The sequence below is a fragment of the Phoxinus phoxinus genome (assembly GCF_949152265.1).
Source record: "Phoxinus phoxinus genome assembly, chromosome: 11".
Taxonomy (NCBI): Eukaryota; Metazoa; Chordata; class Actinopteri; order Cypriniformes; family Leuciscidae; genus Phoxinus; species Phoxinus phoxinus.
Window position 1 is genome coordinate 13,342,861 of NC_136886.1, and position 26,041 is coordinate 13,368,901.

At 36.0% G+C, this 26,041-nt stretch overlaps 1 protein-coding gene across 1 annotated transcript in view; it reads left to right on the forward strand.

Moving 5' to 3' along the window:
- The window catches only part of nos1apa (nitric oxide synthase 1 (neuronal) adaptor protein a), a 96,231-nt gene that overhangs the window by 26,628 nt on the left and 43,562 nt on the right, over nt 1-26,041 (forward strand). The window contains 3 exon segments of the mRNA XM_079627297.1: nt 919-1,011; nt 2,460-2,518; nt 23,594-23,702. Of these exon segments, the coding sequence (XP_079483423.1) occupies nt 919-1,011; nt 2,460-2,518; nt 23,594-23,702 (261 nt within the window).

The following is a 26,041-nucleotide window of genomic DNA, read 5'->3' on the forward strand; positions in this document are numbered from 1 at the left end:
GACAAACAGGAAGGCATGACTGCAGAAAGGGGCTAGGTCCAAATTGTGGTTTGTCAAAACAGTCCAAAAATGAGTCATAGAATCCACTTTTTCTTTCATATGCATATCTGAAAGCCGGAAGACGCATATGAAGCAAACTTTCTCCTAATTTACTTCTCATTACCTAGTGAATAAACAAGATGCAGAGTAGCTAGAGGACTACTCTGCTATATTTTCTTGACGGTGAATGTACCGTAGCTTTGAAGGATGTTAGGCTTGATGTTGACATTATGTAATTAAACTACAAATTAAACTTTCCTGATGGTCTTAACCAACTTGGTCTAACAATATTGTGTGTATATTTGTATACTGCGCACATAAATAGGAATGAAAAATGAGAACATGCTGCTCTACTGTCCCTGCAGAGACTTGTTTACTTGTGCAAGTGTGTTTGCTCACAGTTGTTTGTACCGACACCCGCATCCATACATCTCTAAGCAGGGTAATGCTTTCTGAATTGTGGAAGAGCGCTGCATGTGCATCACAAAGTTAACTCTGAGCTGAGGAGCCACAGAGAAACCCATTTACTAGAGAACTCCATTCTACCCTGATGCACTTCAAAGGCTTTGCTGTTCTTTCTGATTTCCACGCTGTTGATAAGCACTTGGCTCATTTAAAAGTTCCAATCTTGCATTTCAATTGTCAAAATGTTAATGGCATTTGAGCTCGTTCTCTACAAGGACATATTCGCCAATAAAAAAAGGTGAAGTTATTGATGTTTGCTGAGGACAGACCACTCTATTTTCTATTTAATCGGAGGCCAAGATTGAGTTTAATTCCTCTAAGTATCCTTGGGTGTCCTGGAAGGGTGGACAATTAATTGCTCTGTATTGATATTTCTTCCCATAATGATCTCTATCTCTCCTCTACTCTTTACAGTATGAATTTAAAGTGAAGAATATCAAAAAGAAGAAAGTGAACATCATCGTGTCCGTGGACGGGGTGAGGGTAGCGCTGCGGAAAAAGAAAAAGGTAAGCAATCATCAAAAACAGACAGAGACATTTCATATAACAAAAATCTGTGCCATATGCGAAATGAAACAAAAATAAAACAAAAGGGGAGGATGACGATATACAAGGCCAACCTCTCCTACTAAGTATAATCACAAAAATTACAAAAAGTGAACGTTACAAATCTGAAATAAATAATAGATAAATCATTAGTCCTTGTGGCTGGACAAAAAAGTAAAAACTGATTCCCACATTTTGTCGAATTTTGCAGAATTCCCAGAAATGGTGTATCTAATTATTTCCAGGTGTAACGTAGAAGTGAGTCCGGATAGCCAGTCAGAAAAGAGGAACGTAGTATTTTTCTTCCACAAAAGCAGAATAGCTTTCTTAGCTACAGGCATTCCATATTGAACAGGTAATCGTACCTTTTGGACTGAGAGACTCCAGTGAGTCTGACCAACCAAGAATTGCTATCATTGGATCAGGAAGTAAAACACAGTTATAGACCTTGGCAAAAAAAATGGAAAATGTCTAGCCAAAAACTCTGAATTTGTGCACAGAACCAAAAAAGATGTGCCAGAGTACCCTCGGCAGCTTTACACTCATCACATATTGGGGAGACAGAAGGATAGAATTAGCTGAGCTTTATTTTAGAATAGTGAAGTCTATGTAGTAACTGTAATAAATGCTACAAATTTAAATCTATAATTCAGTTATTACAGACAAATACTTTTGCTATGTGAAGTATATTGTTAGCAGTACTTTTAACTGAATGTTAATGCAGGATGATGCTCACGAAATGCACCAGGAACTCTGTATCAGTATTTTCATGTGATGTTAGAGTCTATAGAGAGTCTTTGCAATGATATATAATTGTTTTTTTAAGAATGAAAATATTGTGCTATAAATTGTTTTTGGGCTGTATAGTACAAATGTTCATATTGGAAGTTAACACTTGCACTAAATACATTTTACATAACCTATCCAGAGTTAACATGATTCAGTGTCAGGTGGATTGCTTAGATTCTACCTCCTTTTTTGTAACAATAACTGCATGTCATAATTTAGATGGGGATGATGGCTATAAGCTTCAAGCAGCTTTAAGCTGAAAGACTAAGGGTTTGATCTAGGAGTTTTTGAGATCAGTGGAGAACACGCATCACAGTTCTACTTTACTTGTTCGCCCTTTGGCAAGACACTTTGCTTTAAGCTGTTTTTTCAGGATGGTTTTGTCCTTTAACAAAATGCTTAGCTCAAAGTTAATGGCTAGAGTCAGCCATCTTAAGTTGCCTTGTGCTGTACATTTAAACCTAAAGTATTGATTTGCACAGGTGCTTTGTCGCTTGGTTTAATTTAGAGCTGGAACTTAAATGAGAAAATTGATAGAGCAAGTTTCTGCCTCAGATATGTTATCATATATTAAAGCCTGGCTTGTGGTGTACTGAAATGATCACTTTGATTTCCTGCAGAAAAAAGAATGGACCTGGGATGAAAGCAAGATGATGGTGATGCAAGACCCAATATACAGGTGCGGAGCTTCATAAACTCACTCTTTTATTTGAACTGCATCCAGCTCTTGACCAATGGATCAGTGAGTCCTGAGAGTAAGTGAGCCATGCCTTGTGTCAGCTCTCAATTGGAGGCTTTCAGTGGGAAAGGTGAATAAAATGATTGTCATGTTTTCACCTAAACCGTGCTCCAAAATATATCACCTTAACAATCACAGTGGCAGTGTCGCACAGTCAGTGTTTAAGATTGACAACCGTTTTACGATTAAGAGCGACTTTCAGATTGTTTATACAACAGACTGTTATAATCAAATTATCTCTGAATGGATGGGTAACTGAAGTCAGTCTCCTTCTTTAACTTGAGTGTAATGCCCGTATTAATAGTAGAGATGGGCATTTTGTTATTTTTGCATTATTATATATAATATATATCTCAATATATCAAAAAAAAAAAAAAATGAATGGGTGATTTGAAGTACAGATCTGTCAGACATTTCTCATTTTTTGCTGCTGTGTGAATGTAGCCAATGCGATTTTGCTGTTACTAATGTTTTGTTCTCAGTCTAATTCTCAATTTCATTCAAACTGTCCTTGATGCGTCAGATGCGTCCTCCTTAACGTCTGTGGTTTTGTATTTCTCCCCATGAGGAGACTTGCTGTGACTGGCTCTCAAATGTCACACACTGTTAATGTGCTACATTTCAGATGATAATAATAAAAGAAAGCCAAATAAAGACTCAAATGAAACTCGTAGTCAGAGCGACTTGCAGAATGTGACTTTCTGCTTCTTAGGATTGTGAAAAAGGCTTCAGTTACTGACCAGAACAATTTAATAAATGAGACTGAGAGATTTAATTGCACTCCATTTCATTTAAGTAATTAGACAGTGGGAGGCTCAATTAACACCAGATTAGTCTTTTGATTATGCAAATTAGGACATCGAGTGTTTTGCAGATTGGAAAAATCAATGTACTACTTTCTCATTGTATTGCAGTGTATTGAACGCAGCCTTACAGTGATATATTTTGGAGTTTCGAAAGGAGAATCAAAGCGCATTTTGCGGAGCACATCAGTTTGCGTGCTGTTTGCCGACTGTGTCTGCCAAATCCTGGATCATGAGATGTTGTGGTTAAGAGTTCAAATCTCTGGATTAGTCGAAAGAAAGCAGCGGAACCCTTGTGGTGACTGTCATGTTGGGACTGCAAGGTCATTGTTACCTTAGTCATTTCATACACAGCCCACTTACTGTGTTCCTCTAAGCTTTGCTGAGGAGGATGCAGGACCCAATTTACCAGTCGCTGACAGACTTGATGATAAATGAGGGGACTACCGCACTATGTCATCAGTATTAATCTTTACTTGCACTTACGCCCTGATACTAAGCATCAGAATGATTTAGAGCTGGCAGGGAACAACTGCATTGTCACAAAAACATCTACCAGTGGTAACCACAGGACGGTCTTATAAGACTTAAAGTAGAAAGATGACAAACCGAGCTGATTCATAGCCCATGATCTGATGGCCGAGATGCAATCTTTTCCTTGTATCCACAATAGCAGCCACCTGGAGTATTTTATCTAGGATTTAGTTGATCCGTGTGACTCAAGGGCATTCGGTGAAATGCGGTCGGGTTGGTTTGTCTGTAAAAGGCATGGAAGTACAGAGAATAAAGAAATCGTTTTGCACTGATTCTTTCATGAGTCTGTCTTTGGGTCGGGAGCCATTTGAGAAATTATTGATGATTTTAAGTGGCTGTGGAAGTAGGGGCTATTAATGAAAGGAGCTTTTAATAGCCACAAAGAATATTGAGTTTTTGCATTTGTTTGGGAATGAAGATTAAGCTCTTTGTATATTGTAGGTCATGAATATTTCCATTTCAAAACTTTTTAGACAATTTTGGCATTTAGAAATTCATGAAATGCTCACCTTTTAAAGATTCAGTAAAAAAAAGCATATTCAGATTTTTTTTGAATTTTTAATACTGCGTGCGTGCGTGCATATGTATATGTCCTGGGTCAATAAGACTTCTTTAATTCATTTAATCAGGACGCATTCAATTTATCAAAAGTTATTTTGATCAATTTAATTGATATTTTATAAGGTTACAAAATATTTCTATTGATATGTTAAGAATATTTTCTAAAGTATTGTGTGACACGTGATGGCAAAGCTGAATTTTTTCTTCAGCCTTCAACGTATGCACTGCGTTTTGAAATATATTAAAAAGAAGAAAGAAACTGTTATTTTAAATTGTTATAATATTTCACAATTTTACTGTATTTTTTTTATCAAATAAATGCAGCCTTACGGAGCATAATAAGAGACTACTTTCAAAAAGTAGTCCTTTAACCCAAACATTTGAACCGTAATCCTAATCTGATCTATTGTATTTCACTTTTATCAGTTTTATTAGTTCAGTCAGAATTTAATGTTTCCTTGTACATCTGGGAATTGTAAGAAAACCAGTGGTCATGGCACACTGTTACACTAAATGCAAATGTTAAAGCTGCAGTCCGTCGTTTTTCCTCTTTGTCGCCATCTCTGTTCGAAATCTGCAATTGCAGTTATTCGCGGAATTATTAACTGTGCGTGGGTAGTAAATCGGCATGAAACAGCGCGGATGAACACAATGTATTGAGGAGAACATGTCGCTGCCGCGTCGCTGTGGATACTGTACTGTCATTAGCAATGTCAGAGTATACTTTTTGAAAAAGTATAACCAACATTAGAATTTTCATCGGTAAATGTCATCTGAACAAGTAAGTAACTTTTGTTCTGACCAAATTCGGGGGGTGGGGGGAAGCATTGCAGCTATATCATGCTTATCTAACGATTGCTTATAATATCACGTCAAAACGTGAAAAATATATTTTGTTCTCAAATTATTAATGTTAACTACATCATTATTGCGTGACTACATTTAATGTGTATTAGGGCTAGGCTACCTGTAGTTCAGTTTTCATTTCTGTGCAGTATAAATTCTAATTGTCATACCAACAAATCATCCTTATAACTGTTTCTCTTTTAAATAAAAAACACACACGTATGTGTAATCAAATGCTTATTTAAAACTGTAATATAATAAAAATTTATTCACATACATTCTGCACCCCTTCAAAACACGGAGTTCACGCCACGCCCTGCCGATGTTTATCCTTGTTTTAGCATGGGCTCGGTTGCAGTCTCTTCTTTTCTGTAGCCACTGTGAAGTCCGAAGTCTTTTGGGTTTTACAACTGGTGATTGTCGCTTTAAACTTTCGGGATCCGCCATACCAGGCAAGTGCTAAGCTAAATCTCCACCTCCATCATCCACACACGCTATATAGCCGACTAGCCGGGGACTCCTTCTCTATGTGTACAGAAGTGACGTAATGACGCAAAGACATGCTCGAAATTCCCGCGGAAATCCACCAGTACCACTGGAATTAAAATCATTATTACAAGCTTACCGTTTTGAATCGAAGTAAGGCAAGCAGATCGTTTTGAACACTGGCTGGTTAAGTTTTTTTTCAAAAATGTATTTTTTTATATTTTTAAACACAAAAAAGTGCCGGACTGCAGCTTTAAATTGCAGCTCCCATAAAATGAAAGCACTGATATTGCAATATGTCTTTATTTTTGATTGGTTGGTACATGTTATGTTTACATTTTTATGCATTTGGCAAATGTTTTATCCTAACCAACTTGCATTGCAGTCATTTTCTCATGCTCATGCGTTCCACAGGAATCAAACAAATACTTTTTAAGCCACAAGAATTCCTATTCAACATGCTTTTTATCAGACTTTTGTCATTTAGTATATACATATGCAGCAATCTTAAGTATGCATTTCCTAATTCTGAACTTTTTCTCTGATAAAACTTATACAAGTCAAACTGAGCTGAATTTTGTTTGCACAATTTTTTTTTTTGTCAGTTTCAAAATCATACACTTTTGCTGCTGCATTCATATAGTTTATACACTTGAGTAAAAAAAAAAAAGTCTGCTTAATACTGAGCAGATGTTAAAAATCAGTCTTGAATATTAAGGCATGCAATAATTTTGTTCATCAACTCTTCATCTTTCCTGGATCACAGTGTTGGGATCGGTCCAAAGCAGTAGCCAATATCTACATCAGCACTGCTGAAACAGCCCCAGAATGCTTCATCTCCCAGGCAACATGTGAGCGCAGCGTCCCCATTAGAATATGAAAAGCTTTCTCGGTCGTCCTTGCTCAAGGGTATGTGTGTGAGCACGTGTGTGTTTGTTTCTGTTTGTTTGCGTGTTGAGGACACACAAACCATTAGTGTTTTTCTTTTTTTTTCCTTTTTATGAATACACTTCCATTAGTGCTGGAGTATCCACCGCAAGTAGCCGATAATACATGACTCCGTGATTAAAACTAACTTGATCATAATGGATACCATACTGGCATCTTCATGTTTATGCAAGTTTTCCAGAATTGGCATTACATGTGACATTACTCCCAAATGCATCTCTCTCGTACTGCGGATCACTCGTACTCTCTCTTATTGTGTAAAAAATATGGTTTTGGGGAGATGTTTGGCGGTGTAGATGTGATAATTCATTCATATCCTCACATTCCCTTCACCAGTATCATTGGTGAAATGGTTCGCACAGTCCCAGCAAGAGCGGAATACATTACAGTATGTTCTAGGCAAAAAGCGCGTAATCTCAGGATGATGAATTATGAGTGGCTGGTTTTTGTACTTACAGGCTCTTATCAATAAGTTTATGAGTCTACCGCATTGCAATGTACACCTAAACCATATAGGGGCTGATTGCCATCTGAAAGAACAGACCAGCATGTGAATCAGACCACCCATCTCAATTATAAATTAGACTTTTATCTGATCAGAACAAGACAGGGACTACATTCACTGTTTGTATAGCAAACCCTGCAAGGCTGCATGGACAGCTGACTGCCCAATGGCAGGTTTTGATATTTCCCGGTGAATTAAAGAGTTTAATTAAAATGTGACGTTCAGCTTACCTTTCTGCAGTGCAGAAATCAAAGGACTTTATGTGATGTGATATGATTTGAGTCTTGTATGCATATCTTGGGAGTGTCATCTGATGGAGATTTCATATTTTGCTCGATGTACAATTTAACTAACTCTATAGTTCAGGTCCCAATTCACATCGAACTTAATACCATTGTTTGCTTCTGTATCGCCCGTCTAGTTGAAATGCTACTGTATATTTGGATGAAATGCTCCTTTAATATAAAAAGTCATACCGGTAATTACTTCTCCAAGTCATTCTGACCGGTGTTATTTTCTTTTCTTTTTTTCAGTTATATGCATTACCATTCAAAAGGTTGTGGTCAGTACGTTTTTTTTAAATGTTTATGAAAGTCTTATGTGCTCTCCAAGGCTCCATTTATATGATTAAAAAATGCATTTAAACTGTATTATTGTGAAATATTATTACAATATACACATTTTTACAGTTTTCTATTTCAAGATGTTTTAACTTGATTTATTCCTGTGATGACAAAGCTGGTTCAGCATCATTACTCCAGTCCTCAGTGTCACATGATCCTTCAGAAATCATTCGAATACGCTGATTAGAAAAAGTATTATTGTTATCAATGTTAAAAAACGTTGTTTTGCTCATTGTTGTAAAAAAACATCTTTAAAAAAAAAAATTAAGGATTCCCTGATGAATAGGAAGTTCAGAAAGCATTTCTTTTTAATTAGAAGTGTTTTGTATTTATGAATTTATTGAATCATTGCTGAATAAATGTATTCTATTTGGATATAATTATTAGAATTTTGAAAGTTAATGAGTATATTGATGAGTGTTGACAGTATGCAAGTACATGTCCTTGGTGAATGATCAAACCATCTGTGTTGTGGAATTTGCTAGTAATCCAATTTCCCTAACACTTACTTTGTCAAACAGCCCTATCCCCATGAAACAACCCTAATGGTCCTCAAACACACACTCGGCCACAAATCCTGCCTCTGTTTTCACACCCCATTAAGACCTGCATTGGGAGCGTTTCAGGATTGTAGACCACCAAAGTAGCTTATTCCTCATATTCTCTCTCTGTAGTGTCGGCTAAAACAGACTGAAATTTTAAAATAACTCATTCTAAATGCCATCTCATGCCTTCATAATACCTATTTTATTAGCTTCTCATTCTCATGCTGTAGCCGTGGACTGTAATTGGGTGGGTGTTGGAGAAAACCTTGTGTAAGCCATACCTCTACTGCTTGACCGTTACAAAGCAGAGACTATTAAAATTGAATTTCACAAAGACGTGAACGTCTATTCCTTTAATGAGTGCTAGTGGTGATGCAGTTTCACTTTATTATTGCTTAATGTCCCACACACATTAAGCAATATTTCAATGTTTTTGTTCAGTTCCGAGTTCACCAGTTATTAACATCTGTTATGGGTGATTGATCAGACAGACAGGTACTGACACGCATCTCAAATGGTGAGCAAGCGGTCAAGTCTGACATTTATCAGGACGGCTGTGCATTAATGCTGCAAATTCTATGATATGTGCGTTTCTATTTACCAGTACATGTATATTATGTGGTTTCAATTATTGGATCCGTTTGGACCCAGTTTACAGATGTGCTTGTGATCTGATCAATGTAAACAAGGGCTCAGAAAAGGAAATCTGACTGTATCATAAAGACGTTTTGCCCAATGTTTGTGTGAGTCACTAGGGAAAGGGTGGAAGACCATGATTACTGGCAGTTTGATTTTAGTGTAGTAATTAAGCAACGGTTCACGTCACACTCTTGTGTGTGTGCTAGTGCATTTAATGTTATTTTCTTTGTAACACGGCCTGCATGCATATGGCATCACTGTTAATGTTGTTCTGAGCACACCCTGATAACCGTTTTATTCCCCAAATTGTTTCCTACACATACAACCAGTGAAACCTTTGATCACGCTAGTCAGTCAATGCAACTGTAACTTTAGTTCAAAGAGAAACTATTTCCATAGGTTTTCTCCTTAATTTGCATTTTCTACTTTGCTGAAGTAGCAGCTTTTGTATTTTTAGTTTGATGTTATTATGTAAAAGTGTTTTCCACTTGTCTATACTAGTAACTACCATTCAAAAATTAGCAAGGAAACATGCTCAAAAGTGACAGTAAAGACATTAATGCTACAAAACGATTTATTAATCAAATAAATGCTGTTCTTTCAAAGAATCCTGAATATCACAAAATGTATCACAAAAATATTAAGCAACACAACTCATAAGAGATGTTTCTTGAGCACTAAATCAGCATATTTGAATGATTTCTGAAGGATCATGTGACACCTTAGGTATACAAAGAATATGCAAATCGATGATTGTACACCTTTAATTGAATTCTGTATCAAAGTGCCAAGTTGCCATACTACTTGGCAACCGTACACAGTTTTTTAAGCTAATTAACTAAATTACTTGGCACAGTTGGCAGAATTTATTTATTTTGATTCTTCTTCTTAAATTACTTATTCATTGAACATTGGTTCATTATGATCAATTAGCCAGTCAATGTCATGTTACAGTGATTCTGTGCCCCCTTTAACCATGGGGAAATAATGCACAGCCTCGAGTGGCTTTTTGCTTTATTACCAGCTTAGAAAATATGTTGGTTTATGTATTACCTGTCACAATCATGAATTTTGTGCTGATTATTAATTGTCATACAAATAATTGCTATTAACAACTTATGTCAGGTCACTTGTTTACTTCAAATCGTATATAATATTATAAAATATTATAAAAAATTAATAAAATAGGCCTATGTAAAATATAATATATATATATAACTATAATGCTGTGTTAAAATATGTATTCAATTGTTTATAATATAATATGATATAATATAATATCATGCAGTCTGAATAAACCTAATTGTGATTAGATTGAATAATTACGATCAGATGATTAATCAATAATTGTGACAGGCCGATTTGTGTGACATTTATGGTCAGATTTACTAAATAGGGCAAATTAGCGTGAGCACAATTCCAAAAAAGCGCTGATGGGAGTGTAAAGTTGAGCGGATCATTTCCATAATGACCAATGCAATCTACCAAGAGCAGTGCAAATTAGTGTCTGGTTAAGACATGGTTTTTGGGTGTTAAATAATGCCGCAAATACCAGTAAATTGACTTGCGCAAAACTTAGTAAATCACCTTGCGTGATTCATTTAAATACTCTCCTGCCATACATTTTGCAACTGAAAGGGAAACTCCCTAAATCTGATTCTGGCCCTCAGTCTGTTGTTGTGTTATCATTTTTAACAGCTCTTTCTAGACTGACTTCCAATTTCCTGTTTTGGTAGTATAAGATGTACAGATGTAAATGTGTACTACTCGCAGCAAGTGTACATGAAGTAAAAAAGTATCTGCAACCTGGCAGGAACTGTGGGTGGCTTTCTGTTTGAGTTCTGTACAGAGATGCATAACCCAGCATGAGCTGTTGAAGAGTCAGCAATGTACATTTCCCAAAAGCTTTCTTTTATTTAGTTCACTTTCCACAGATTTTTTTCCCCCGAATCCTGCAACCCTTTATCAGTAAAGTGTGCAAGAAAGATTGTAAGCCCTTCAGGGAAATCTTTTCCATACTGACACAAGGGTCTAGATGTCTGTGTCTTATTAAAGTTCTGACTTGTTTCCGTCTAGAAGTTGATCATTTCCTTCAGTCATCCCTGCCTCTTCTCAAACTTTCTCTAACTAGAAAAGTGTAGACATTTTCTAGTAACCTTTTGTAACTGGTTTTTCTTACACTTTAATTATTATTCCATATGTAGGAATGAATCATATGTGATTGCTGCAATGATGTGTTCAGTTTTCTCTAAGATCTCAGTGAATTGCCATTTTATTAGTTTAATAACAGACATGAATGTCAGAGTTTAGTTAGCTTTTAGTTAACATGCGTATTACATGTTCAGTCTATAGGTGCGTAGTGTTTCTTTACAAAGTGACTACTGGCCTGGCACGCATAATACAACGGTTTTAGTTTTCGCGGATCCGTGTGAATGGGGATCATTTTGACAATGTTGCTGTCTGTAGGCCGGAAAAAAAACGCAAGGGAAAAACATTGCCATTTTTAGTGCATCGTTGTTGTGTAAACACCCGACATTTTTCAATTTATGCAATTAACACATTTACCGTAGTTTTGTATTCTATCACAGAAGTACTGAGATAAACATTAGAGTTCTGATATAAACACTGATGTCCATGGAACCAGGTGGTGGTGACAAATGACTGTTAAAATATGTATTTGTCATTGAATCATTCATTACAGAGATTTATTAATAAATGCTGATTCATCCATTAATGAAACAAGGTATGTATGAGTGAGTCATTGAACCATTAATTTAATTATTTTTTAAATCATTTTAAATAGGCTGTAGCAAGTAACATTTTGTCAGAACCTCTAGTAAATGACATGTTATTTTGTTTAGTTGTCTGTTTAGAATTGTGGGAGAATCACAATCTCTGTTTGAAGCAAAAAAAAAAAAAATCGTGATTCTCTATATTCTAGATTATTCTATTTGTCTAGATATTCCTGTTGAACAGAAAGATTAAAAGCATTATTAGGTGATATTTTTAAAGGCTTACTATACGGCAGCATTTAGAAGTAAACCCGTTATTTTGATTGATTGAGTGTAAGAGTGTGAATATCTGCAAAAATACCGCAAGTATAACTTTGTGGCTAGTATGCTTTCTCACAAAAACGTAGTGAACAGCATTATTAGGCTTGAATTGCAGATGTCTCTTGTGGGATGACCTTGGTGCTCTTTAAAACTGAACTTATTCAGCAGACATTTTCATCAGCAGAGTAGACGAGGGAAGGCCAACAGGAAAAAATGCTGACACACTGGCTGATTGGAATTGATACTGGATGGCATAGTTTTTGCCAGGCAATGCTTCTCTCACCATTGACGCAAGTGACCTGGCTTTAGCACTGCAACATTGAGGAATGCTCTTGCTAATAAAAGTTCAGTTTGATGTAAAGTCTTATACGATCCATTCCATATTGCTCTATTTTAATAGTATTTATTATTCCTTACAAAGAAAGGTTGCTTTTTGGAAATGTCCTGCCGGCTAATCATGAAAAAAGGGCTGAATTGTTGTTGTTGTGTTTTCCTTGTGGAAAGTCACATGAATGCTATCAATTTAAATGCCAGATGGATGCGTTTTTTTGTTTTTGCGCTGTACCAGTGCTGCCATTTGCGTAAACCTCATTGCACAGCACATTTAGCTTGTAGCACTGCATCCGATATTCCATGAATACATAAAAAGTCCACCTCATTGGTCTTCTAAATGAGCCACCGGAGGGCATGGAGTGTGTGTGAGGTGTGTGGCTGATGAAGTGTGCTGAGCACGTCATCTGTTTGTGGGTGATTACTGTCGGAATGCTCTGAATGTCTGGAGATAAAGCAGAAGCCGAGGCAGATATGCCCTCAGAAAGACTTATTGCATAGACAGAGGGTTGTATGTTTTCCTCTATTTGGTGTTAAACTCAATTACAGGAGGCTTGGAAAGTCGTAAGCTATAACTTTTTAGTGGAGGGCATCCCTGAGAACCCAGCATGCACCTCCAGAACATATGTATGTGAAACTAGGCTGTTTTAAGACTAACCTAGAGGGATGCACATAAAACTTCCCAATAACCAACACAGTTTGATCCTTAGCCAACCTTGAAGTAGTTTAACAGGGCGGCTCGTACAGTATGCAGTTGTCGGCATCATCTTCACTTTGGTGAATTCAGTAAAGGGCACGGCCCTTTAAACGACGAAAGACGACATTTTGAAAAATGTGCGTGACCAGACAGTTGATGGGCCTTATTGACTTCCATAGTATGGAGAGAGAAAAATACTAGGGAAGTAAATGAGGCCATCAACTGTTTTTTTACTGACATTCTTCAAATTAACTTTTGTGTTGAGCAAAAGAAAGAAATTCATACAGGTTTGAAACAACTTGAGGGTGAGTAAAGAGTCTGAGGCTTGAGAATGCAACTAAAAAATGAGGGAAACAAAATTACAGCAAGTATGTATTCAGTTAGTAAGTATTAACGTTTTATGTATTGTATAGATGTGTTTTAGGGGTGTGTCGAGATTGCGATTATTAAAATGTGATGATTTCTCGTCATGGTGAAAAGCTGTCTCGCGATATCGCCATGACTCATCGTGAAGGTGAAATTAGCATAGAAAACGCCACTGCTACATTTACATTGCCTCCATTGCCTCGTTTTTTTTTTTTTTATAGAAAAAAAACGCATTTAATTCAGTTGGATAGCGGTCGCTTCAATTGTAAACTATTGTAAAAATTGCTCTGTACTTCCAGCACGAGCTGCAGGAATCACAGTTCACTGATCACGTGACCAGAGTGAGGCGAGATGACTGACAAGAAAGACCATGGCGGATGATTCGTTAGACAACAGAGCCTAAGCGCCTGATAAACATCTTATCTCGCACGTAGGTGTTTCTTGCACGTAGAATGCACGCTCAGCACCACCGCTCCCTATACACCGAGTGTGTGCGCATGCGGGCACGAACACCGAAGCGAAAGTAAAACGCAAGCTCCCTGATGCGCGCAAATGAGGCTACATGCCATAGCCTGTCTCCCAATATCAAACCTATCATGGGCTGGGCTGTGTTGTTGTAACCGCCTCTTAGCTCTGGTCTCTTTATGCACTTTGAATATTGAGATTTTTGTGATTGATGTACTTTGATTATGGTTGCACTTATTATTTGCAATTAATACGACAGAAAAAAACTGTTTATTTTTGTTAATTATTATACGTTTTTTATTTCTGTTCAATTTGTGGAAAGGTCACACACAGCCTCAATTAGAAGTTCTGGAAGCTCATAATTCATGTACAGTAAGGTCTGAAGAAACTCATGTGAAATCGTACATGAGAAGCCAGTCAGTTGAGTTTGTGGCAAAACCTTTTACTGTGCTTGTATATTGTTGTCTTTCAATGGATACTCTGAAAGTAGAACTGAAATGACATTCATTACAAGATGATTAGTTAAAACATTTCTAAAGCACCTGCAGACTCTTTTTCCAGTCATGAATTTTGTCATTGAGGATTTCTTAAAAAAACACAAATCTTGTCTTGTTCTCGTGAGCTAAGTGTCTCGTCACAGCCCTAGTATGTAAGCAACTTTGTTTCATTTATCATGTGAATTCCTTTGCACGGAAAGTCAGACGTTCTTGCCTACAATGAACCACAATACATTTGGAACATTAACAAATCATGCTCATCAGTTTTTAAAAACTTGTAGAGTTCGCAGAGCTCAAGTGCTGTTCTCATTACAGCAAAAAAGGGACAAACCTTTTTTTTTTATGGTATTTTTTATTTTAATTATTGATATCCAAACTCAAGCTTGTTTTTACTGAGATGCTTGAAGTGGGGTGACAACATTTGTCTTAGGAAGGAGACAGTTGTGTGTGCTTGCAGATTTCCAAGAGCGGAGAGACCAGAGAGGTCTCATTAGACGTGTCAGTGGGAGCTCAGAGGAATAGACGGATGGCTCTTAATTATTGACCCGCTTGGCAGCTTACGACACTGAGATTGAGATTCTTCTCGCCTTTCTCTCTTTACTGCCCCGTCACTGTGTACCCAGACACATCCATTCAGAGTCTGTCAAAGCTGCTGAAGGAAACAGACGTTATTACTGTACAAACTCACCTGTTACTCTTAAATAATAGACATTTAAGTGTGATTATATGTGTTTGTACTCTATAGTGAACAGACCTCTTGATTAAAATCGGGACAGTTCCATATTTTGCATGCTATGTCCCGCTCCACAATAGAGGATCAGTCAGGTTGCCATTTGTTGTAATAATTGGTCTGTGTTTTAGTTTGATTGATTGATGTAGCTGTCATTTTCATCAATGGAGTTTCTGACAAAGATGGTTGTTGACAGGTTTGCTCAGTCGAAGGAATAAATTGCCTTATTTTATTATTTTAAAATAACAAATATAATACTGATTGAAACTCAAAGTATTATAAGTCAGAAATACTGATGATTAAAATATGATGAGAGAAAAGGGACATGGCAATATATTAACTTCGCACATCAGTTTGCAGATTATTGCTAGCTATTGTTTATTTCATTTTGAAAAAAATTATTGACTGATCTTTATCTATTGCAATTTTGCATTTTTTTTATAAAAATTGTTTTGTGAAATATTGACTAAATTTAAAGATTTTTTGTCAAAAGACAAGCTTATAAGAATGAACACTTATGCAGTTAATTGCCTCATTAATATATATGTTTTAAATACTGCATAAAGAACTACATCTGTTGCTTCCATCACAATATTGAGATGTAGTTGCTACATCACAATTAGTTGCTACATCACAATTATTTTTCAATGATCATAATTATAGCTGCATTAATGATGGCAATAGTTTTAATAGGAAAAAATATGCAATAAAAGGGCTTTTTCTTTTCCCCATGTTCAAGTTATAGGGATAGCAGAGAGAGAACAGGAAATGTTGACAAGAATTGAGGGGAACGGGTTCAGGAAATGACGCAAGTCGGACCTGAACTCCCGTTACATGGGAATGTGTTGGAACTCGCACTAACTGCTAAGCACCCCAGAGAAAAAAAAAAAGAGAAAAAAAAAACCTTAAGTCAGCTAGTGTTGTGTGCTGAAAAGGCTTTAGTCATTGTTATGCTTTCCTAATGAAAAGTTTAAATGGCTGTGTCAGCTTAAGACCTCTTTCCCTCCTTCACTGTCAAGAACGTCTTTCTTCCTTTCGTTGTTTTACTTTCTCCCATGTCTTTGTAGAACAGCCAAGTCAGAATAGTCAAGGCTTAAATTCTCTCATCTGTTTGACAGGACTTGTAAATAGCACAGTTAGAAAATAAATGTGATGTTTGCCGGAAGTACATTTGTGAGCTATTGTTTAAAGAAACATTATGTATTTAAATATATTGTTTGTTAGTTCTAAAGTTGATTGGATTTCAGGATAGATGGTATATTCCTCAGTTTTTCAAATGCCAACAATATGCTGATTTAACATAAGCCTATAACTTGCATACAGCTTCTTCCATATCTACATTTCTTGCGGGGTTTTTTTTCCGTCACTACCATTTTCTTTCTTTCATTTACAAATGTATAACAGAGGATTACTAAATGATCCAAGCATGACGGGACCCCACAGTTCCAGATTTTGCTTAGGTTTGTGTTATTTGAGGGTGTCGTGGGGTTTAAGTTTGTGGTTAAATAAAATTACATTTATTATTCTAAATACACTCCCTTTCAAAGGTTTGGAGCCAGTATGATCCTTTAAATGTTTTTAAATAACTTGTAGACCCTGTTTACACCTGGTATTAAGATACTTTATGGTCAATCGGACGATGCTATACAGGTGTAAACAAGGTCTAAAACGTTTTGAGCTTGTTCGTTTTCAACCACTTCCAGAAGTAGTCTAACGCATTCGTTCAGATTGCTTTCGTAGTGCAAACGCTCACGTAGTTGAATAGCCACAAAAGGCTGCATACTCTCTGCCTACTGACCTAATGCGCAACATTATTGGAAGTGCACTAGCCAGACGGGACTGGAGACCCAAGTTTGGTTTGAAGATGAAAAACGTAGCAAGCACGTTTTTTTAGCAAAACCATTCCACGTGGTCTGGCGGCTGTCAGAAGTTAAATTCTGCAAGCTTATTGTGTCCATTAGATCGAAAGATCTGAAAAAACACATACATTTACATAGACCCTCCCCTTAAAGAAATAAGGACAGAAGTGTTTGAAAGTAGACAAGAGAGGTGTAACCGGGAATGTGTCTGCCTCATTTACTTCCGATCGATTTCTGTGATGCGTTCGACCAAAATACATCTTAATACCAGGTGTAAACGGCCTAACTCACCAAGGCTGCATTAATTTGATCAAAAATACATTTTAAATATTCTATTAAGTACAGTAGAATTATTGTTAAATATATTGATTTTAAAGAACTTTTTTTTTTTTTCTAATTTAAGCTGAATTTTGAGCGTCATTACTCCAGTCTTCAGTGTCACATGATCCTTCAGAAATCATTCTTATATGCTGATTTACTGCTCAAGAAACATTTCTTATTATTATCATCCATGTTGAAAACACTTTTGAGATATCAGTCTTTTGTAACATTATAAAGGTCTTTACTGTCACTCTTGTTTACTGTCGCATTTTTGTGGTGTGGATTGGACAGGACTTTTTGAATATTACCACATGAATATTCATGTTCAATATTTTCATACCACATAGTAGATAAAGGAATCATTCAAGCAACGCTGCATGTTGAGCTATTAGTTTTCTAATAATCTACTACAATCATGACAAAATGAGCAATTTTACATTCATGAGCTTATTTTGTGCAATCATAGGAATTAGGCAGACCCAACATTCACTTTGTATTTGCATGAACATGGTAAAATTTTACTTAGAGATACTTTATTAACTGGAAAAAACCCTGAATAAATTAATCAATTTGGATGACATGTAGTTTTGTTAGTTTAAAGTCACAAATTGTGTTAGGTCAGCGTGTGGCAAAAGGACACACAGCTTGTGGTCGTGAAAATGAAATGATGCAAATGAAATGCAAATATTGTATGGAAATTAAAGCGGCAGCCAATAAGCTTCAGGAGAAGGTGCTTAGAAGTGTTTGTTCTTTGCAAAGCCTTTTAGCAACGCAGTTGTTTCTCATGCAACTGCTGCTGATGGTAACAGTGTGCAGTTAAAAATCCTGTTTGTCTGTGTGTCCTCAGCAAATGCAAAACCGCATGAAAGCCTAATCAAAACACATTAATCATCTTCACTGAAATTTGCCGCTTGAACTTGACAACATGCCCATGAAATCCCCTGACTCATTGGATGAGGCAGCTGACATGTCAGGACAATATTTATTTTTATCTGGCAGACATGAAGCCGTAAACGATTGGGGTCCAGTGGCCCTCTTGAATCTCGGCATTTCAGGGGTTTTTAAACATTTTAAGCTAGTTGAGTACAATGGATGGAAAAACAGTGGCATCCTAAAGCATTTACATGAAGATAACACTTGAGTTTGACTATATAATTTGAGTGTAGTTAAGTGATTACAATGATTTTGCTATCCAGAAGCCTGTTAAGGAGCAGCAACCCCAGGAGGCATTTGACAGTGTGATTGCAAGCTGAAGAGACTGAATCATGTGTGTATGGGACTCTCTTGGGATGACGGGACTGGGGCCGTGTCAGCTCTAAAGGTGTGCTGTTGCCCCCCTTCTGAAGAGCAATGGTGACATTTGTGACCCTCCACTACAAAACCAGTCACAAGTAGCACAGTGAATTTGTGGCAATAGCCAACAATACATTGTATAGATCAAAATGATCGATTTTTCTTTTATGCCAAAAATCTTTAGGATATTAAGTAAAGATCATGTTCATGTTAAATTCCCTACCGTAAATATATCAAACATTTATTTTTGTGAGTGAATGCAGCACAATCGCGAAAATAAATGGACCACTTTAAAGGTCTCAATGTTTCGATATTTTTTTTATTTAATTTTTTTACCCTCAGATTCCAGATTTTCAAATAGTTTTATCTCGGCCAAATATTGTCCTATCATAACAAACCATACATCAATCGAAAGTTTATTAATTCAGCTTTCAGATGATGTATAAATCAGTTTAAAAAAAAAAAACTGACACGTGACTGGTTTTGTGGTCCAGGGTCACATTTGTGCGTCTTTATTGTCGCCCAGAGCACAAACTTGGCACCAGGAGCAGGGAGAACTGGCCTGCTGTTATTAACAGGAATATAATAAGAGACATCAATAATTCAGATGTCTCATTTGTTGTAAAGTGCAGAGAAAGTCATGGCTCATCCATACTGTCCTCATGACTGCCCTTTCCTGTGTAAAAAACACATAAAAAAATTCACCAGAGGGGCAGTGGAGTTTGGAAATTGTTATAAAGCAAAGTTATGACTTCAATACATGCCGAATGGAAAAACATGAATAATTGCTCTAGTTTTACACATACACATGCGTGTCACATATGTAAATAAAGTTAGCTTGTTGTTGTTGGTTGTCAGGGCATTCCTAGGGTATTTTGGTTGGTTGCAACCTTGGTTGTTTTTAGGTTGTTGCTCTGATGTTGTTGTGGCTAACTGCAATGGTGTATCTAGAAGGTGTTGTGAATGGTTGGTTGTTTTATTGCCAAGGTGTTCTATGGTTGCCTGTGTGCTCTGGGTGGTTTCTATAGCATTGCTTGCATTCTGGCCCAAGCCAAAACAGCCCACCCCAAGTCTGTGATATTCTGGTTCTTAAAATATTACTTTGATCCACTTTTCAATGCACATATATTGTTTTTGTTTTTGTCATCCAGTAATTTGAGGTATCATTCATGTCTGTAGCATAAACTGTGCAGGACGAGTTACATGGAAAAGTTTAATATCGGCAACCATATGTTCATTTTTAGTGTTATCGTTATCGGCTTGATAAGAAAATTTGGTTGATATCTTTAAAGCATATAAATAATGTATTATATCCTTCAGCTGAGATACTTCCGAGGGGAAAAAATTTGTCCATGATGTTTTTGAATTGTTTGAAATATGATTGGAATAACTTCAAAAAGGGAAATATAGTTAAATGCAACATACAAGTCTGTCATATAGGCTACACAAAATTATAATGAGAACATCATTATAATTGTGTGCTTGGGACATGGATTTAATGGTGAGACTATTGTTTTTGTAATTAGGCTCTCAAAAATTATCTAAAAAATTGTATTTAGATTTATCGGCCAATATTATCAGCCTTCAAATACTGTTTAAGGAATTATCAGTATATTTGATAAGTTTAATATTTAATGTAGTTAATAATAGTAATGCCCATCTTAGTGAACAAAACTAATAAGTAATGCGCAAACGTACAATGTCGTAAATATGACTTATTGTAGCGACCTTGAAAAACATTTTTTTTTTAGCTAAGCCAGGTATCCCCAAAAGTCATAGGCCTAGTACTTGTAACTTGATTTTTCATAGAATCAGGCTGAATGCTTTGAGATTTTGAATGCTAATGGATCATCACTCTAGCCTTTTCTGCCTGTGTTAAATACGTGTGCTTGCCTCTAATATAAAAATGACATTGGCGTCTGAGAGATGAGCAAAGCAGCACTTTACCCTCTAGTATAATATGCTCATTATATTCTTAAAACATGTCGAAGCAGAACAACAGTTAAATAAGGCTACAGGATTGTGTAGTACAATCACTCTTTCTATTTTGATGAGCGAAGTAATGTGCGTTACATATACTCAGCAGATATTCCAGCTCCTCGGTTTGCTTTCAGAATTGATAAATTAAAGTGGTGGGGGGGACGGAAGCTCTTCAACAGCATGTGTCATCTGTGCAAATCGCTGATGCAGCACGTTTCCCTGAAGTGTCAACAGCAAAGAGAATTCAATTAATGATCGGAGTTTCTCTTCTCCCATCTGTTCTAGGACTGTGCGTCAGAATATATCCCTGAGTGGACCGCTGGGTTAATATAGTTCAAATAATCGTTGTCTAGTACATCTCTCTTTCAGGGTTTATTCGATCCCTTTAGAGTCACTGCATGTATTTGCAAGCTCTGACATGCAACATGCTGTCATTCTCAGTAGTGTGTGTGTTTTGGATCCGTATCAAGTCTGCAATGGTCCAAATGAAGACTAATGCGATAATAAATAAATATTTCCCAAGCTAATTCAACAACGATACAGGATATTTGTGAGCCTTAAAAACACTGTCAGGCTTTTATCACAAAAGGTCAATTTGCGCTTGCTCTTCATTGGCGAGATTAAAATAGTATTTGCTTTCTAATGTCTCTTGTCATTATGTATGTACTGCAGTATAGTGACTATACATTTTCCATATTCTATTTATTTTTCATTAAGTAATAAGCAAAACGCTACAAACAAACATCTGTATGTGTGTTTATTTGTGGGACCTAGAGACCCCTCTCACACATTCTTTGCCTGCAGAACTATTTACACAAGTGTCCAGTGGATGTTTTTGTCACACATCTGTTTTTTTATCATCTCGATGAGAACTGTTTTAAATATGGTGTCAAGTTTAAGACTAAACGCATTCTTTTGCTAATGGTACTTAATTACAGTAAAATACATCATTTACATAATCCATTTCAGATATTTAAAAATACCAGACAGGACAGGGTATTTATAATGTACACACAGAAGTGGACACACTTTTTCTGCCCGGCTGCTTTACAGATATTGTACGATACGGTCTATGACCTTCCAATCTGTGTGATGTTTTTGCAGGTTCCTATGATTCCAAATTTTATTTTATTTTATTTTTTCATTCCCAGCCCTAATTCTTTGGTCATTTTGACTATATAAGGTTTGTCAAAATGCAGAAAGTTTTCTGTGATGGTTAATTTAGGGTTAGTGTAAGGGGATAGAATATGTACAGTTAGTACAGCATAAAGACCATTACGTGTCAGTGTTTCTCCCTTGTCTGTACATGTTTATTCAATAAATAGCAAAATCTAATGTGCCGGCACAGACCAAACTAGCTTGCTTTTTCTTGGTGAACGTGTCATAGCAATCTAGCTATTTGTCTAATTTCTTTGGCTGTTTTACTTTTGAGGTCCTCTGTGGATGTGCTTGAAAAGAGTTGCAATTGACATCAATGTGTTTTATTCATCTGCGAAGCATTCAGAGTTTTCTGCTCAGGATTTTTCCTCAATGCCTCGTGACAGCTGCATTGTCATTTTTATGAAGCTCTGAAGAAAAGTCCTCTGCTCTCTTGTGGAGGAAATTGATCCAGATTTGCATGACGTCAATTATTTATCTTTTGGTTTATTTAGTATTTACACTCTGATCTACATTGCTACTTTTTCATTGCTACAAGTCCTGTTTGCTTTGGGGTAAATGCGCTCACACAATGCTACAATAGAATTGAATGTGCTTGTGATTCATGTTGTTGCTGCTTTATTTGCTATACTAACAACATTCTTGTTTAGATCCCCCTACCAAAATACACTGCCAAAGGTCATTCATAAATGTCCTTTCCACACAACATTAATGGATTCTTGATAGAAGTGCTGAGCACTGCGGTGTGATTGAACCAAAATATAACAACAAAAATGAACCAAATGCAGGAATAAAAGCTTGTGCCAGAATTCCATAACTACTAGAACCTACATGTCATTTTGACCGCTAGATTCCAAACTCTATATCTTTAATGATAAATACCCAGAGAGATTAATGTATTTATTGTATTAGGATATCTTTTAAAAACAAAACAACACCAAACTGTACATTTAAACAAGTTTAATTATACATTTATAAATAATAATATCATTAGTATAGCCTACCGTAACTATCGCATATTCACAACAGATTTCCATATCCATTCAACATAACTCAGAACAAGATAATAACAACTAAAAGTATCTTATTTAATTATTTAACATTTTATTTTAATATAATAACAAATAGAAAATAGTCTAATAACTATAATAGAGAATATCTATGTAAATAGATAACGTAGTCAGGTATTATTAGCCTATTTCTGATCAACAAATTTAATCTAATATACTTTTTGTTTGTAGAAATTAGCATATATGCAAACACTCAGGCTATTGACCTTTCTGTTGACAGTGAGAGAGATAAAGGTCAACCGCGGGAAATGTAACAAAAGAATACCGCGAAATTCAGTGCGGTCAATATGACCGTCTATGGCCGAAATAGGTAAATATGTTAATGAGTTTTTTTGCCTTGTGTGTAATTTATATGAAAAACATTTTAAATGAAAATACAGACATTTAGGAAAAGTCAGGTACCAGCAGGATTTTATTTATTTTTTCAACAAAGTTATTGCAAGTATAAAATTCAAAACGGTCAAAATGTCATGACCGTCTAGAAATGTTCCTGTTAATACATTTCTCCCTTTATCTACTTTTGCTCCACTTGAATCTACTGTCCTTGTAATTTGGCCAAGTACCTCACAAGTAAGACTGTAAATAAGGGAAATGATTTACCTTAAAATTTAGGTTTTCTTTTATGTAATCGCCTCAGCTTTTGTTGTTGTTGATGATGTCTTACACAATATTTAATGTTTCTAAATATCTGTTTTGTTTTTTACAGGATATTCTACGTATCGCACGACTCTCAAGATTTGAAGATCTTCAGTTACATTGCAAGAGATGGACAGAGCAATGTTTTTCGATGTAACGTCTTTAAATCAAAGAAAAAGGTAGGCCTCTCTTGATGGCGTCTCCTAGTCAGGACATTGAGTGCTGATGGTTTCCATGGACGTTGGAATCCTGTCATTGAGGCTCCAAGTGAATGAAAGCTACTGTCTGTTCCTTCCCTTTTCAGCACACGTATTTTACTTCAGGGCATATAGTTGATGAAAAAAAAAAACATCATACAAAAAAAAAGGAACAGCAGCCCTTGGCCATGAAACTGAAGTGCACTTTTCAGAATGGCTATATTTTTCTTCTCACTCGGTCTAGCATGCAGACCAGAACAATGATTTAGCAGCGGAGCATGTAGATGATATACTGACAGGGTTTGCTTTTAGTTCTTAAAGCTGTCGAATTCTGATCCCTTTCAAGCTTCTGCACTGGATTTGAATCAGTGGCGAATATAAAAGCTAAATAACCGTTTAAAGACGCCCACCACTTCTGAGAAGGATTTGAATCTAAATCTGTTTTTCTCTGCCTGACTGGTTTAAATATTTATTTTTAATATTGGCAATTAATCTACTATGTCATAAGAATCAAAAAAAAAAAAAAAAAAAAATTAGAGAGGGACATTTTTCTCTCTCTCCTGTACTGGTGCCTACACAGTCTATAAATATAGACCGGAATTAATGCTAGGAGTAAGTTGTCACAATATCACATCACAGAAATGTGTAAGGATCTCTGACTAATAAGGGCTTCGAGAGAAGAGTTTGCAAAGACTTCAAGTATATGTAAGGTATAATGTACCGTAAATACATATTTTGTTTTCTCATGCACTGTAATAAATATGCTGTTAAATGTTCAGTAAAAACAACTGCAACTGTGGTTGCCAAATTCAACTTAAAAATAATGACAATGTTTCTGGTATTACGGGATGGCATATTATTGGTGCCTGTAAATTGTACAACATAGAACTGTATTTTATCATGTGATATAATGTTAACAAATCAATTAGGTTGTTTTGTTAAATTTTCAAAAGTTTTTTTTTTTGCATTATTTAAAAAAAGACGTATAATGTGTCATTCAGAGACTTCCGGAAGTTAGTTTTTCACCATAAATTATATGATAATTAATTGTTTTTATTTGTAAAAAGCATGTAGTTGACATTATTTAACAGTAGAATTGCGTATATACTTATATGTATATTGTATATCAGTTACCAGGTTTTTACAGTAGCAATTTTTCTGTAGAATAAACAAAAAAAAATGTAACAGTGTACTTTGTACATTATTTACACTTCAGCAAAGCAGTAAAGTTAAGACCTACTGTATATGCAAATTAACATCACTTTTTTCCACTGGAACTAGTCTGTGCATTGTTAGTGTCTGTTATGTCTCTCGCAGCATTTTATGTTAAAGGACTGTTCAGACTTACAAAACAAACTAATGAGCACAGTGTAATAACATTGCCACAATACTAAAAACTTGGAAAACTGTAGAAGACACATGGACTCAATATTGTTCCTTTCGTCATGAAAATGTGGGATTTCCACAATGGCTATTGATTATAGAGCAGAAGTTTGGCTTTGGAGAAAGGCAATCGAGAAAGTAGTATTCTTTATTTAACAGATTCTTTAGAAAGAAGGCGCTCGATTGAGTTGAAAGCCCTGTCTGGTCCGTTTCTCCCCGGCATCACGGTTCATTACAGACAAGGCCATTCAGTGGGTAATAATTGTACATCAACTGCTCAAGTGTGCTCAATGCTCTCAATAAAATGTGCTTTTATTTCTCCTTTTACTTTCTGCAGATTCAAAAATTGTAGTCGGAATAATGTTGTCTTTCCATTTCTCACCACCATCCATTTTTTGGAATGGTCTCATTGAGTCAGCAGACTCATCCAGTGTTTAAATGTACCTTGAATTATATTGTAACACTTAATAGATTGTCACAACTAGGAAGTTACATAAAGTGTGCAATAAGAATGGGGACTTAAGGCCTGTTCACACCAAGAACATCATTATTAATGTCATTAACTGTATTAATATCAACAGTCATACCAATGTGTGTTATTGTTTTTAAGTATTTTAAGTTATGTTGTCAGTCGCTTTACATACTCGAGCTCTTTGAAGCAGGATGAGTTCTGATTAGCTGTCAATCCTTTTATTGGTCATCAGCTGAAAAAAAAAACATTCTGAAAGTTATTCCTATTATTTTGTTTCTCTGTGCCATTTTTGTTATAGTTGTGGTATGGACTCTGCTATTCTTCTTCATTTAGAATGATTTTTAGTTATAGTTTAGCTATAGTGGTCAATATGAAACTACTATCTGATAGAGATAGATCTGCTTAAGATCATTTTATTATTTTACCAAATGTGTGTGCCTGTTGTTCACATTCTGCCATAGTTTAG